General features: G+C 40.7%; 1 protein-coding gene across 5 annotated transcripts in view; it reads right to left on the reverse strand.

Annotated features, from left to right (window-relative positions):
* Window positions 1-16,052, reverse strand: part of LOC124124794 (ankyrin-1-like) — a 96,644-nt gene that overhangs the window by 79,303 nt on the left and 1,289 nt on the right. For 2 of the 5 annotated variants that reach the window (XM_048388944.1, XM_048388943.1), the window contains exon 1: window positions 5,842-5,975. The exons of 1 other annotated variant lie outside the window; for it this stretch is intronic. In XM_048388944.1, coding sequence (XP_048244901.1) covers window positions 5,842-5,919 — 78 coding nt within the window. In that variant the 5' untranslated portion in view covers window positions 5,920-5,975. Of the gene's footprint in view, window positions 1-2,079; window positions 2,393-5,841; window positions 5,976-10,555; window positions 14,074-16,052 lie in introns of those variants that run through there. 2 more of the 5 variants (XM_048388946.1, XM_048388948.1) reach the window with 2 other exon arrangements.

Below are 16,052 nucleotides of genomic sequence, written 5' to 3' on the forward strand. Positions count from 1 at the left end.
TCCTACTGCTGCATAGGCACACAAGCTACCTGATTGTCTGACCTTGACCTCCCATTCTTGTACTGTTTCGTGTGGTAGCTGATTAGTATTCCAAAATCTGAATCTATCTGTCATCAGTGAACTACCGACGGTCCCTGTGTAGAAGATCCGTAACTTTTCCATCCATACCCATGGTTTATTCATATCTTCTTCTACTATTTGAGGTTCTATAGTGTATCTCACGACCTGTAGTGCTTCATCTGGCATCGCCAACCTCAGCGACGATATTTCCAATTTTGGCTTCTTGTAGTAGTCTATTTGTTCAGTATTTGGGTTTTTATCTAGATTTCTGTAATCTGCCTGAATACAATAGTCATTGAACCTAACTTCAAAGTTCTTGAAGTTTTCAGCCACATTCCCCGAAAGCTTGAGCTCAGGTCGCTTTGGAAGTCCCGCCATTGCATGCGTTCGTAGTTGATTCGAGTTTGAAACAATCTGGCCTACCTCCGCTTCAATAGATTGCGTGATCCCACTTCTGACACCAAGTTTCCAACCTCGTTGGACCAATGATAAAGACACAGTTCAGTTGTCTTGATTTGTAGAAGCTTTATTACGCCTGACGATACATCGGGACTCACAACACATGCGGGCTGCCATCTTTGTTGGGCTTTCCCCGACCATGCTCCTTCCGGCCTGACATTCGCAAACCTTCGTATTTCCAACAATCGGAATAACTCGGAAATGAACATACTAACAATATTGCACAAATGTATATTAAGCCTACATGTGACATGTATATATACTTTATTAACACTGGTTTGTATTACATCTGACACAACTGTATAAAGTACATATTGCACAAGTGTATATTAGGCCTACATGTGACATGTATATATACTATATTCACACTGGTTTATATTACATCTGACACAACTGTATATAGTCCATATTGTACAAATGTATTTTAGGCCTACATGTGACATGTATATATACTATATTAGGCACTGGTTTATATTACATCTGACACAAGTCTATATTACATCTGACACAAGTCAATATTACATCTGACACAACTGTATAAAGTACATATTGCACAAGTGTATATTAGGCCTACATATGACATGTATATATACTATATTAGGCACTGGTTTATATTACATCTGACACAAGTCTACATTACATCTGACACAACTGTATATAGTACATATTGCACAAATGTATATTAGGCCTACATGTGACATGTATATATACTATATTAGGTACTGGTTTATATTACATCTGACACAAGTCTATATTACATCTGACACAAGTCAATATTACATCTGACACAACTGTATATAGTACATATTGCACAAATGTATATTAGGCCTACATGTGACATGTATATATTATATTAGGCACTAGTTAATTTTACATCTGACACAACTGTATATATTGACAGTAGCGGGTGACCTCGCCTTGGTGAACACTACCAAGCTGACTGTCGTTCATTTCCCCGATGAACGTCAGTATGTCATGTGATTACGTTGTCAATCGAGCGGAGTCATACAGAACTATGTTACGGAAATTCCTCAATGTCTAAAATAACATTAAAAATGATTAGGGACAACTGACGACATTGATTCAGGCTACGAATGATGCAGGATTTGAGGTGAGGTGAGGTGAAATTGGGTTTAACGTCGCGTCCAAGATTATTGCACTTATATAGCGACGTGCATGCACGTGTATGTGTGTGTGTGGCTGCTTGTACTAGTCCGGACTGATGCCGATTTATAGTGCTAGCTCACTGAGATACCATGCCGCAGTTTAACATGAATACCCCACTCAGACACAGTATACTGACTCCGAGCCGACTAGTCCTTGTTTTAGCCCCTTAATGCCGAGCGCCAGACAGGGTAACAACAAGTACAATCTTTTAACGTCTTTTTGTATGACGCGGCCGGGGATCGAACCCTGGACCTTCCGCTCTCCGGGCGGACGCTCTACCACAAGACCACGGAGGCGGTCGATGCGGGATTTGAGGCCAGACAGATCATGTATATGTTGGGTCACTGAAACGAAGGATCCATTCGAAGCTGAAACAGAGAATGCTCAACTTACCGAAAGAAATCACTGAGCTCCACACTGCCGTGTATTGCTTTGGGAAATCCAACCGTGCCGCCTCAAGCGGTCATCAGAAGCCGTAGTATGACTCAAACACACACCCAAAGTTCACAGAACGTTAATATCAATCCATTTTCAGCATCAGACGTGTCTAAATTTCTTTCCAAGGCTAACTTTTTCTGGGTGCTCATTTCAAGTGAATGACATTTCCGTAGCCGCCATTTTCTACCGTTTGTAAAACCAAGGGATGTCACTCCAAATGGAATGTTTGGGACGGATGACGTCACAACTCTCCGCATTGATATAGTTCGCTTTAAATAATTAAAGTTTGATGTTTAATGGATAGTATTGTCATGATTTATGTATCTGTCAAGATAAGGATTGAAGTTGTTGTTTTGTTGACGTTCATCAGCTGATGAAGACAGTGCCTCACGTACGTGAGCAAATTTACCATGATGCGTCAACAAATACAACTTCAATCCTTGAATAGTACATATTGCACAAATGTATATTAGCTAGGTCAACATATGACATGTATATATACTATATTAGGCACTGGTTTATATTACATCTGACACAAGTCTATATTACATCTGACACAACTGTATATAGTACATATTGTACAAATGTATATTAGGCCTACATGTGACATGTATATATACTATATTAGGCACTGGTTTATATTACATCTGACACGAGTCTATATTACATCTGACACAACTGTATATAGTACATATTGTACAAATGTATATGAGGCCTACATGTGACATGTATATATATATATACTATATTAGGCACTGGTTTATATTACATCTGACACGAGTCTATATTACATCTGACACAACTGTATATAGTACATATTGTACAAATGTATATTAGGCCAACATGTGACATGTATATATATATACTACATTAGGCACTGGTTTATATTAAATCTGACACGAGTCTATATTACATGTACATGAATACAAGGGTATAAACCATACATGAGGCCTACATATGACACAACCGGTGTGGATCCTGGGTAAGTATTGGCCTTTACTGGTCCCAGAAACCTATCTATTCTTGTCGTAAGATGCTAAATGGATCAGGCAGTAAGACTTGGTACTCGATTGATTACATGTGATTGTACCCAGACAGTGAGTACCATTCCTCGTAATATTAATCGCTGGTATGTCTGGTTCTATTTTAAAGGGGCACTGATCTAACGCAATTCCCCGGGACTGGTTGTTGCCTTTGTTATTGTTTTTTTCCAGTGAGTACCCGGATGTATAGCAGAAATCTAGACTAGTTCGCGACCTCTGCTGCGCCATTCGTAAGCGCATTAGTCACTTGTATGGGTAGTAATAAGGGCGTATGATCACATTGATCAACAAAATGAAATACAGTTTTCGAGATAATAAGGAAATGAAGGTATCTTTGTGGGTAGCATCGGTAATGGTGACGAAGTTTTGATAAGACTCTTGCTTGGTAATTTTGCGATTTTCGTTTACACTATTTTGACTTGCAACACAAAGTAAATATTTCACCTGAGCATTGCTTTTATATAGTGTGTATATTTTTTTACTGTCAAAATGTGTAACATTTTCAAATTCATTAAACGCCTAAATATTCAGTTATCTTACAAAGTGACTGAAAAATATTTCCATCTGTATTATTATGATAACGAATTCCAAACATTTTGATGTTTAATGTCATCACCAAGAGACTGAAAATGTTACGTTGAAAGTACATTTCTATGTTGTTTGGCTTCTAATCCTACATAATAATCAGTTGTGATGTTTGTAGGCCCTTTTGATCGTCTTAATCAATCTGGACAGATTTTTTAGTCAAAATGACTGAAATATTTACACATTTTATAAATTGCCTGAGAGAATCACGTTTTACAAATTGACGGTAATATACACACGCTTACAAAGGAAAAGGCCTGTGAAAACAAGGTCTATCGCGCATTGAAGAATTTCCCAACCCAGACGTAAAGAAACAAGGACGAATCGGTTCAATGCTACAGCAAATGAAGGAAAACAAAATGCAAATACCATAATTACAACCTACCAAATTTATGTGTATAAATTTTAGGCAGCTTCCTTGTTCAAGGAATGTATCCATGAATATCCACACAAAGGAACGATATCCCACTCGTCTGCAGCTGTACAAAGAAACTTATTCGATGTCACGTGTCTCTGTAACAATCACATATTTTTAAAAATATATATCGTTTGGGGATATTTTAACCCGTGTTTGTTTCGCAACTGATCACTTGGATTGTTTCAGGTGTTTCACATAGGTGTCAAGTCTCAAGGGTCAGCTGAGAAAGCCCACGTGACAACTATTTTCATAACGTCCACAGTTCCTAAAAAATCCATTGAGTGATAGATAACAATGATCAATCAATCAACGTATTATCAGTTAACCCTTTGAACAAAGTATGTTGTTTTTACATCGGCACTTCAAGCCATGATATGAGTGTATTCCCTTTGCTTTAGTAAACCTAGACACGTAAACACTCACTTTTGACATATCCACTGTGCAAGATAACAGTGGTTAATCAATCAACGTATTTTCTGTTAATCATTTGATGAATAGGAACGATCCGTTGATTTACAAAAAAAAGTAAATCAACTGATCATTCACCTCTTGCTGGTCTGCCACGTGCATATTACATATCACACATTTCACCTCACTTCAAACCTGGATTTAGATTGAATAATTACCCCAGACACAATAAATGCCAAATGGGAACCTTTGTCAGGTAATCTAAGTGGTGTTACCACTAATTGTACCTGTAATAAATTCATTAACTGAGCATCAAGTGAATGACAACAAATACACAAGTGTAGGGTTATACCAGAAAACGTGGATGACAACAAGGGAGTAGATATCGTATTATCGACGCAATCCGAAATCCGAAAATGCTTTCACTGCATGGATACTTTTTTTTAGTATTAAACTATAACCATCTGGGGTATTTCCAAATGACGACATCCGATGAGCTCCGCCGTTCTTTTTGTCTGTTTGTTTAGGTTGAAAAAATTAATTAACATGCGCCCTTTGTCGGAATCTTTATAGATCACGGTTAACCAATCAATGTTTATGCAAAAATGCGTAAAACAAGTATTGCCTCCAGCCTCCAAGTTTATTTAGCTGTCCTTGCAGACGGTAGCACACTCTCTGGTCACGCTCAGTTGCGTTGCGTGTCATCCGGGTACTCACGGGGAAAAAACAATAACAAAGGCAACAACCAGTCCGGGGAATTCCGTTAGAACGGTGCCCCTTTAAGACCAATGTCATATAGCTGGAATATCATTGCCGAATGCACCATTACACAACAAAGACACTAGTGTAGGCCTATATTATATATATCCCAAGGGTTTTCCATACACGGTTACAAATAAAGCCCGGAAGTCAATTGATCCTTGTCATAATGTCAATAAGGATTTTAGTGGGTCCCTAGATTCTTATATCACAGGAGCAATCCTCAAGGACCCAAGGACCTACATTACTTTCGAATCAAACACAACATGCTTTCAGACTGCTTAATACATATATATTGTTACTTTAATAGGCCTACAAAGTTAGTCTACATGTGACCCTAACTTTAGTTGACAATTTGCATGCCTTCGCCTCACCCCATCAAAACATAATGTAGCGAAATCATAAATGAAATATTGTCAGGTTTCTATTGTCACCTAGCAATAGTTATTTATCTTCATACAAATACATCTACTGATTCACCATATCACTTGAATGTACACCTACCAATGCAACGCCAATGAAAAAACATATCGTTTTTGTAAAATTCCGAATGCTTCTACACGCCGCCATTTTGTCTGTCATATGATCAATCACGTGTTCTCTTCACGGCCTTCGATATGTCACATAACCCAAAGCAGTGCAATGTCCGGAGCACTCGTGAACTTATGAACTCGACCAACTCAGGCTATATTCCATTTTTACGGATTTTGTTACTGAAGCATTTGGTCGGTCGGTCGAAATAAAACAAATTCCATTCAACGTTGTGTTTAGGGGTTTGGATGGTAGGTCGAAATAAGAAAAAAATAAGGTCAGTAAACCGAGGGAATAAATGAATGGCCTGACTATGTATCTATAATTCTTGTGACGCCTCTCTATTGTAATATTTCCCACGAATAAGTTCAGTCAAAATAGCTGAACCCCCTTATTACCATTAACTATTATATAACTAGTGTGTCCTCTTTCAGCAGGGGTTAGACGCATTCACCGTGTCCACGGGGGGTACCCGGACTGCAGGGGTTAGACGCATTCACCGTGTCCACGGGGGGTACCCGGACTGCAGGGGTTAGACGCATTCACCGTGTCCACGGGGGGTACCCGGACTGTCCTCGGCTTCTTTCCGGATTTCCCCTATTTTAATTGAGAAACTTTTTATTCAAATTTACTCCAGGGCTCAAAAACGAAAACAGACAAAAAGCATGATAGGACGAATGACCATCCCAAGTTGAACAAAACAATAAGTGGAATGAGAGAGCATTTTAACATAAGACATGGTTTTCTTTTTCAGCTTGAAGACGCTTGTAGCGACCAGAACTGGGATACGACCAGAATCGGATATGCCGTCATTTGGAAATACCCCTGATTTTTATAGTTTAATAAAAAAACAAAGTATCCATGCAGTGAAAGGATTTTCGGATTGCGTCGAAAATACGATTACTACTCCCTTGTTGTCATCCACGTTTTCTGGTATAACCCTACACTTGTGTATTTGTCGTCATTCACTTGATGCTCAGTTAATGAATTTATTACAGGTATAATTAGTGGTAGCACCACTCAGAATACCTGTCAAAGGTTCCCATTTGGCATTTATTGTGTCTGGGATAATTATTCAATCTAAATCCAGGTTTGAGATGAGGTGAAATGTGTGTTTTGTAATATGCACGTGGCAGCCGAGCAAGAGATGAAAGATCAGTTGATTTACTTTTTTTGTAAATCAACGGATCGTTCCTAGTCATCAAATGATTAACAGAAAATACGTTGATTGATTAATCGCTGTTATCTTGCACAGTGGATAATATGTCAAAAGTGAGTGTTTACGTGTCTAGGTTTACTAAAGCAAAGGGAATACACTCATATCATGGCTTGAAGTGTCGATGGAAAGACATCAGGCTTTGTTCAAAGGGTTAACCGATAATACGTTGATTGATCATTGTTATCTAACTCAATGGATTTTTTTTGGAACCGTCGACGTTATGAAAATAGTTGTCACGTGGGCTTTCTCAGCCGACCTTTGAGACTTGACACCTATGTGAAACACCTGAAATAATCTGAGTGATCAGTTGAGAAACGAACACGGGTTATAATATCCCGAAACGATGTATATATATTTTAAAATATTTGATTGTTACAGAGACACGTGACATCGAATAGGTTTCTTTGTACAGCTGCAGATGTGTGGGATATTTTTCCTTTGTGTGGATATTCACGGCTACATTCCTCGGACAAGGAAGCTGCCTAAAATTATACACATAAATTTGGTAGGTTGTAATTAGGATATTTGCATTTTGTTTTCATTCATTTGCTGTAGCATTTGACAGATTCATTCTTGTTCCTCTACGTCTTGGTTGGGAAATTCTTCGATGCGCAATAGACGTTGTTTTCACAAGTCTTTTTCTTCGTAAGCGCGTATATTGGAATTCGTTGTCATAATAATACAGATGGACATATTTTTCAGTCAATTTTTAAAATAACTGAAAATTCAGGCGTTTGATAAATTTCCTAAGTGAAAATTTTGCACATTTTAACTATAAAAAATATAAACACGATAAAATAAGCAATGCTCAGGAAAAATATTTACTTTGTGTTGCAAGTCAAAATAGTGTAAACGAAAATCGCACAATTACTAAGCAAATGACTTACCAAAACTTCGTCACCATTACCGATGCTACCCACAAAGATACCTACATTTCCTTATTATTTCCAAAACTGTATTTCATTTTGTTGATCAATGTGACCATACGCCATCTCTACTATCAATAAAAGTGACAAATGCGCTTACGAAGTGCGCAGCACAGGCCGCGAACTAGTCTAGGTTTCTGCTATATTATCCGGGTACTCACGGGAAACGGGTAAACATTCCAAAACCAACCCAAAACCAGGAACCACAATTTCAATATAACAAGGCCGACTGGGACAAATTTCAGGAAATCTGCAACCAAGCTAACCTTGCTGACCTAGAAAGTAACAACCCCGAGATTTACTGCAAAAATCTAACAGACTATATAATTAACGCAGCCCAAAACTCTATCCCTTTCAAAACAACCAAAATATGCAAAACTTCGGTACCATGGTGGAACTAAGAAATAGAACAAACCAGGAGAAAACGTAAAACCGCATTTAATAGAGCCAAACGTATCTCTAAAAATACCTTATTATCACAATACATATCACTAATTCGATCTAAATTAGACTACGGTAGCGCCATATACAACACATTAAACAATTCTCTAAACAAGCAACTAAACTCAATCCAGTATCAGGCCTTAAAACTAATCGCCCTAACACATTAAGGCAACTCTAGCACCTCACTCCAGGCTTGAACAGGAGAAATCCCACTAGAATTCTGAAGGGAACAACTAACCCTAAACTTCTGGGCCGCATCCCAATCAAACTCCCTAACCAAGACATCTTAAAAAACAACATAAGCCCCCCCCAAAAAAACAAAAAAAAAACAACAACAACAACAAAAAAACAAAACAAAATAAAACAACAACAAAAAACAAAAAACAAACAAGCGTTAGCCCGGAAAAAAACCCACTACTGACCCCAATATCACAATATTACAAAGAACACAAATACACAAACTAAATAATCTAAGTCAAAACACCAAACCTTCAAATATCTACACCCCAAAACTTCCAATTCCAAAAATAGACAACACTCGCCGACACACTAAATAAACAAAACGACCCCAACATCGCTAAAACCACCACATTAGCATACATGCACGAGAAATACCTTGGTATGATTAGGCGATAAATATATTGTGTTTTCAATATAGAGTGAGCTTACGTGTAGATTTAACTGAAAGAAAAATGTGAAAATATTATTTTAATGTACCTATTCCAAGTATAATGTCTATGTCTTGATATAATGCGGTACATGGATTAATCTTGTGAAAGTACGGTCAGACGTACATAGACGAGTCAGAAATATTCCTTTGAGATAAATGTCTATTCTGTAATAAAGACATCCTTTCCATAATATGATTCTTTGTCATGGGAAAACTGTATTCATTATAACATGTTATTTCCTAGAAAGAGAATAACTGATGTCATGTAATTCTCCTTTCATGAAATTTAAACGTACAAAATCTTGAAAAATCAACTTTAACTGTTCTTAGGGTTCATATGCGTTATGAGAAAGACATTTGTAGAAATATTATTATGTTTTCCTGATATCTGTATTTGTCTTTAATTTTGCTCCACTGCTCGGGGAACAAATAAACCGCATTTGAGCAGAACCTTGTACGTGGATAAGTGCGGTATATACATGTATAATAATATTAATAATAAGCCTTTCGGCTCGGAGCCCTAATAAGAATATTGTTGTTGTTGTTTAACACCGCATTCAGCAATATTCCAGCTCTATGGCGGCGGTCTGTAAATAATCGAGTCTGGACCAGACAATCCAGTGATTGACATCATAAGCATCGATCCACGCAAATAGTTGTTATCATCATCATCATCATCATCATCATTATTATTATGTTAGTAAAATAGTACTTTTTACTGTCTGAGCATGACAGAGGGCTTATTATTTTCATAGTTGCTGAGGTTGTTACAGGAAACAGTTTTGTGTACATTTGAGCATCCAGCGATAAAAAATATGATAATACCTGGATAAGTGCGGTATATAAATGTATAATAATAATAGTAGTAGTGGTAGTAGTAGTTGTCGTTGTCGTCGTTAACATCATCATCATCATCATCATCATCATGTCTGAGCATGGGAGTAGGAGATCCTAATCAACCCACAGGAGTGCTAATTATGTTCATAGTTGCTGAGGTTGTTTCAGGAAACACAGTTTTGTGATAGAGCATGTGAGCATCCAGCGATAACAAGCATGAAATACTCATTTCCCCCGCCAATATGACATGTCCGGCTGTGTGCAAGGTAAGAAATGTTGTACGGTTTTCAAGTTTTGCTCCGGAAAGGAGCACTACCGACAATTTTCAAAGTCGATTTTTTAATAATTTTTTTTCAAATCCCAAACCATCAAAAGGCACCAGTTCACCACTAGATCTATCTATGTGCCAAGTTAGGTTAAGATATCTCTCATGGTTTTTTTAGTTCTGCTTCGGAAACGAGACGTGACGGACGGACGAAAGGACTGACGGACATCACCCATTCCTATACCCCCTTCCATTTCGTGGCGGATGATAATAACGGTAGTTTTTACAAGCAGCCCATTCAAATCAGCATTCCGTGAAAGAGAAAAGACCAGATTTTACCCACTTTATTTTCAAATAATGGTGTAATAAACAACATGATTTGTTATTGAAAGATGATATCACAAACAAAGCATAAGAAATACTTCTTTTTTTTCAAATGGAGTATTGACAATCCTAAAGTTAACTTGCCCCAGACAAGAATACTGTCAGATTTTCATAAGGACTCATATGCTGGATGCAGTTTTTTTTGTCGCCATGGCTAGTGGCGTGTTTTTTTAAACGCGTGCAGCGAATTGTCCAGGAAACACCCGGGCTTCCAATCCCTTGGAACAACGTTTTTCAGCCAATCACACAGCAGCTCACACTCCTATTCGGTTTACAATAAGTAATAACACCTCTAATCCCATGTGTCAGTTAATCAGGACTAAATACACGATCTTCTTCATAACCCCGCTACATGGAAGATAACGCGCTGTCAAACTGTACAATGGTTGCCATGTCTTATGCTACAACAGTCGGGCGGGGGAAGTAGGACAGAACGTTGCACAAGATTCTAAAAAGAGGGTTAATATAATGCAAAAAATATACTTTTAAAATAGACACACCTTGAAGAATATTTTGTTTTTGGCATGCTCTACATATCTTCTTCGTTCTGTTACGCAGCTTACAGATTACTTACCATATTGCTCCTGCCTGTAGAGGTGGGGGTGTTCAGTAATTAATGTGTTGTAGGTTCATGCCATTAAATGAGTCATTATGACACGTATTAGTCGGGTAGCTTTATTAAAAAAATCTCCCCCTGTTCTGTACAAATAACTTATTTGTTGTATGTATTATTTACATCTTTCAAAAGATATTTACTGGCATTCAAACACTTATGCCCCCTAGAGACTGTATTATGTACATCACAATGTGTTATCACAGACAGCTGCGGAACGTCCAGTTGCCTAACAACGGAGTCGGTTAACTAGCATACACCAGTGGCTAATGGTGGAGTCGGTTAACAAGCATACACTAGTGGCTAATGGTGGAGTCGGTTAACAAGCATACACTAATGGCTAATGGTGGAGTCGGTTAACTAGCATACATCAGTGGCTAATGGTGGAGTCGGCTAACAAGCATACACCAGTGGCTAATGGTGGAGTCGGTTAACTAGCATACACTAGTGGCTAATGGTGGAGTCGGTTAACTAGCATATACTAGTTGCTAATGGTGAAGTCGGTTAACTAGCATACACCAGTGGCTAATGGTTGAGTCGGTTAACTAGCATACACTAGTGGCTAATGGTTGAGTCGGTTAACTAGCATACACTAGTGGCTAATGGTGGAGTCGGTTAACTAGCATACACTAGTGGCTAATGGTGGAGTCGGTTAACTAGCTACACCAGTGGCTAATGGTGAAGTCGGTAAACTAGCATACACCAGTGGCTAATGGTGAAGTCAGTTAACTAGCATACACTAGTGGCTAATGGTGGAGTTGGTTAACTAGCGTATACTAGTGGCTAATGGTGAAGTCGGTTAACTAGCATACACTAGTGGCTAATGGTGAAGTCGGTTAACTAGCATACACCAGTGGCTAATGGTGGAGTCGGTTAACCAGCATACACTAATGGCTAATGGTGGAGTCAGGTCACTTACTCATTGTGAAGCATGCTTACACTTCATAACAAACAATAGCTCTGAACAGTTAACAGTTCCAATTAATATTTTCACAGCCTCTGCTTTGTTTACGAACATACATGCACTAGTATGCTTCACGCATCAAATACAATGTACTTCTTGACAATATCCGGCACAGGAAGAAGTGCCACCCTCTCGGGCAAGTTGCCTGCAAGCTGTTTCCTCAGGAACAACCGCACCAGCTGTCTGGCTGGCAGGGGTCGGGCTGCCACCTCCATCAGGATCGTCCGCTCGTGAATAGTCAGTCCCGTGGATAGTCGGATAGCGCACAGGTCAAACACTGAACCTGCCTGCATCAGCAGGTGGAATATCTCCTCTCTACTCTCCACGCGGCTGTTAGGTAGATAGTGAAGAATTCCGAATGGGTCTTTCAATCGCGTCACTGACGATGACCCCTTGAAACTGACGTTGGCACCGTATTTGATTAGCAGCCGGGGAACATCGATAGTCACTGAGTCTGCTATACAACGCAGGTACTCGGTTAGAGGGGCGAGACAAGGGGAGGTGTAGCTCAGGACGTCCGAATGAGCATTGGGATCAGCCCCGTTCTTCAGCAGTACCTCCACTATCTCCTTCTGCTGCTTCAGGTGTGGAGTAGCACAAGCCAGCATCAGCGGTGTGGTGTTCTCGTCTGTCAACTCATCTATTTCAGCGTCCCATTTAATGAGAATGTCGCACAGGTCAGGTCTATCGGCAGCGACCGCGGCGTGAAGGGCAGCATACTTGTAGTCGGCGGGACGGCCTGGGTGCGCCCCGTGGCGTAGGAGATATGACGTAATAGCTAGATCGCCCTTCTGGATTGCGAAAAATAGAGCTGTTTTCTGCTCAAATTTTGGAGAGCACGTTAAGTTGACGTCTGCCCCATGTTTGTATAAAAGTCTGACGGCCTCCAGGTTGTGTTGTCTGCTAGCTTTCATTAAAGGACTAATTCCGCACCTGTTGCACACGTTAGGGTCTGCTCCAAACTGAAGCAATAACTGGACACACTCGATATGCTCTAACGGAACCAGATTTATTTCATAACCCATGAAATATTTGTGATCTGGTCTTGCTCCTTTTTCCAGAAGAAGTCTTACACATTCGATATGGTTGTTTTCTATGGCGAGATTCAGTGGTTCAATAGTAAGATAGCCAAGAGTCTTCATGTTTTCATCAATGTTGGTGTCGTCTGTAAAGAAGTCCACCCACGCGCCATGTTCAATGAGGATCTTCATGGACTCGAAGTTGCCCTTCCTGGCACACAGGTGTATGGGTGTGTACCCGATGTCGTCGGGCTGGTTCACTTGGGCCCCCCTATCCAGCAGGAACTTCACACAGTCGGCGTAGTCAGCGTAGGCTGCGTAGTGAAGTGGACGCAGACCTCTCTTGACAGGGCCGTTTACGACGTTGCCACACCTGAGAATTACCCCGATGTCGTGAAGGGAGGACCTGTACGTGATGCAATCTGCCAATAGACGCAGCAGATAGTCGGGGTCAAACACAGACGACCTCTCAGTTCTGCCTTCGTCACTTCCTTCAGCTTCCTCCCCTTTACTGTTACTGTCACATCCTTCACCCTCCTCTTCCCCGCCTTCACCGCCACATCCACCACCCTCCTCTTCCCCGCCTTCACCGCCACATCCACCACCCTCCTCTTCCCCGCCTTCACCGTCACATCCTTCACCCTCCTCTTCCCCGCCTTCACCGCCACATCCACCACCCTCCTCTTCCCCGCCTTCACCGCCACATCCACCACCCTCCTCTTCCCCGCCTTCACCGTCACATCCTTCACCCTCCTCTTCCCCGCCTTCACCGCCACATCCACCACCCTCCTCTTCCCCGCCATCACAGCCACGTCCTTCTTCTCCCCCTCCTCCATGGTCCTCGCCGTCGTCTGGTCTGTCACGCTGAAAGAGAAAGATAGCATTCATTTTATAGTGAGTGAGTGAGTTGGGTTTAACGCCGTTTTTAACAAAATTCCAGTTATATTGCAGCGTGTCAGCTTAATGTGGGAGGAACGCCCCAAGTGATGCAGGTCTTAGACGTATACCACTTCGGTGAAACCCACGAGCACGGGTATGGTGCTGACAAACCTAGAAACATAATCGGGGCGAACCGGGCTACGAACCCACAATCATAGGTTTCTGGCGTGCCTAAGGGACGCAACTCTGTAGAGCGAATCGCAGCGCCTTAGACGGCTGGGCCACCCGTGCCCCGCATTCCTGTTATAGGTCAGTGTGGAGTAAATGTAGTATTTCAAAATGCGCAAATAAACGTACGCATATATCAAACTTAAATACTCGTAGCTTAATATCATGGCATTAAAAGAAATATTATTCATATGGTTCAAGAATACGAACTATACAGGGCGTGATTGAAAGCAGCTTCAGTCCTCTGCCTGTAGTAGTTTGTACTATACAGGGCGTGATTGAAAGCAGCTGTAGTCCTCTGCCTGTAGTAGTTGGAACTATACAGGGCGTGATTGAAAGCAGATGTAGTCCTCTGCCTGTAGTAGTTGGAACTATACAGGGCGTGATTGAAAGTACCTTCAGTCCTCTGCCTGTAGTAGTTGGAACTATACAGGGCGTGATTGAAAGCAGCTGTAGTCCTCTGCCTGTAGTAGTTTGTACTATACAGGGCGTGATTGAAAGTACCTTCATTCCTCTGCCTGTTGTAGTTTGTACTATACAGGGCTTGATTGAAAGTACCTTCAGTCCTCTGCCTGTTGTAGTTTGTACTATACAGCGCGTGATTGAAAGCAGCTGTAGTCCTCTGCCTGTAGCAATTGGTACTATACAGGGCGTGATTGAAAGTACCTTCAGTCCTCTGCCTGTAGTAGTTTCTAATATACAGGGCGTGATTGAAAGCAGATGTAGTCCTCTGCCTGTAGTAGTTTGTACTATACAGGGCGTGATTGAAAGTACCTTCAGTCCTCTGCCTGTAGTAGTTGGAACTATACAGGGCGTGATTGAAAGCAGATGTAGCCCTCTGCCTGTAGTAGTTGGTACTATACAGGGCGTGATTAAAAGTACCTTCAGTCCTCTGCCTGTAGCAATTGGTACTATACAGGGCGTAAATGAAAGTACCTTCAGTCCTCTGCCTGTAGCAATTGGTACTATACAGGGCGTGATTGAAAGTACCTTCAGTCCTCTGCCTGTTGTAGTTTGTACTATACAGGGCGTGATTGAAAGTTCCTTCAGTCCTCTGCTTGTAGTAGTTTGTACTATACAGGGCGTGATTAAAAGCAGCTGTAGTCCTCTGCCTGTAGTAGTTGGAACTATACAGGGCGTGATTGAAAGTACCTTCAGTCCTCTGCCTGTAGTAGTTTGTACTATACAGGGCGTGATTGAAAGTACCTTCAGTCCTCTGCCTGTAGTAGTTGGAACTATACAGGGCGTGATTGAAAGCAGCTGTAGTCCTCTGCCTGTAGCAATTGGTACTATACAGGGCGTGATTGAAAGTACCTTCAGTCCTCTGCCTGTTGTAGTTTGTACTATACAGGACGTGATTTAAAGAACCTTCAGTCCTCTGCCTGTTGTAGTTTGTACTATACAGGGCGTGATTGAAAGCAGATTTAGTCCTCTGCCTGTTGTAGTTTGTACTATACAGGGCGTGATTGAAAGTACCTTCAGTCCTCTGCCTGTTGTAGTTTGTGCTATACAGGGCGTGATTGAAAGTACCTGCAGTCCTCTGCCTGTACTAGTTTGTACTATACAGGACGTGATTAAAAGTACCTTCAGTCCTCTGCCTGTAGTAGTTTGTACTATACTGGACGTGATTAAAAGTACCTTCAGTCCTCTGTCTGTACTAGTATGGAACTATACAGGGGACAGACAGCACCAGGAACCAATATGCAACTTGCAGATATATACCTCATTCTAAGGAT

This window comes from Haliotis rufescens, unplaced genomic scaffold (assembly GCF_023055435.1).
Source record: "Haliotis rufescens isolate VD_foot unplaced genomic scaffold, xgHalRufe1.0.p SCAF_8, whole genome shotgun sequence".
In the NCBI taxonomy this organism is placed as follows: Eukaryota; Metazoa; Mollusca; class Gastropoda; order Lepetellida; family Haliotidae; genus Haliotis; species Haliotis rufescens.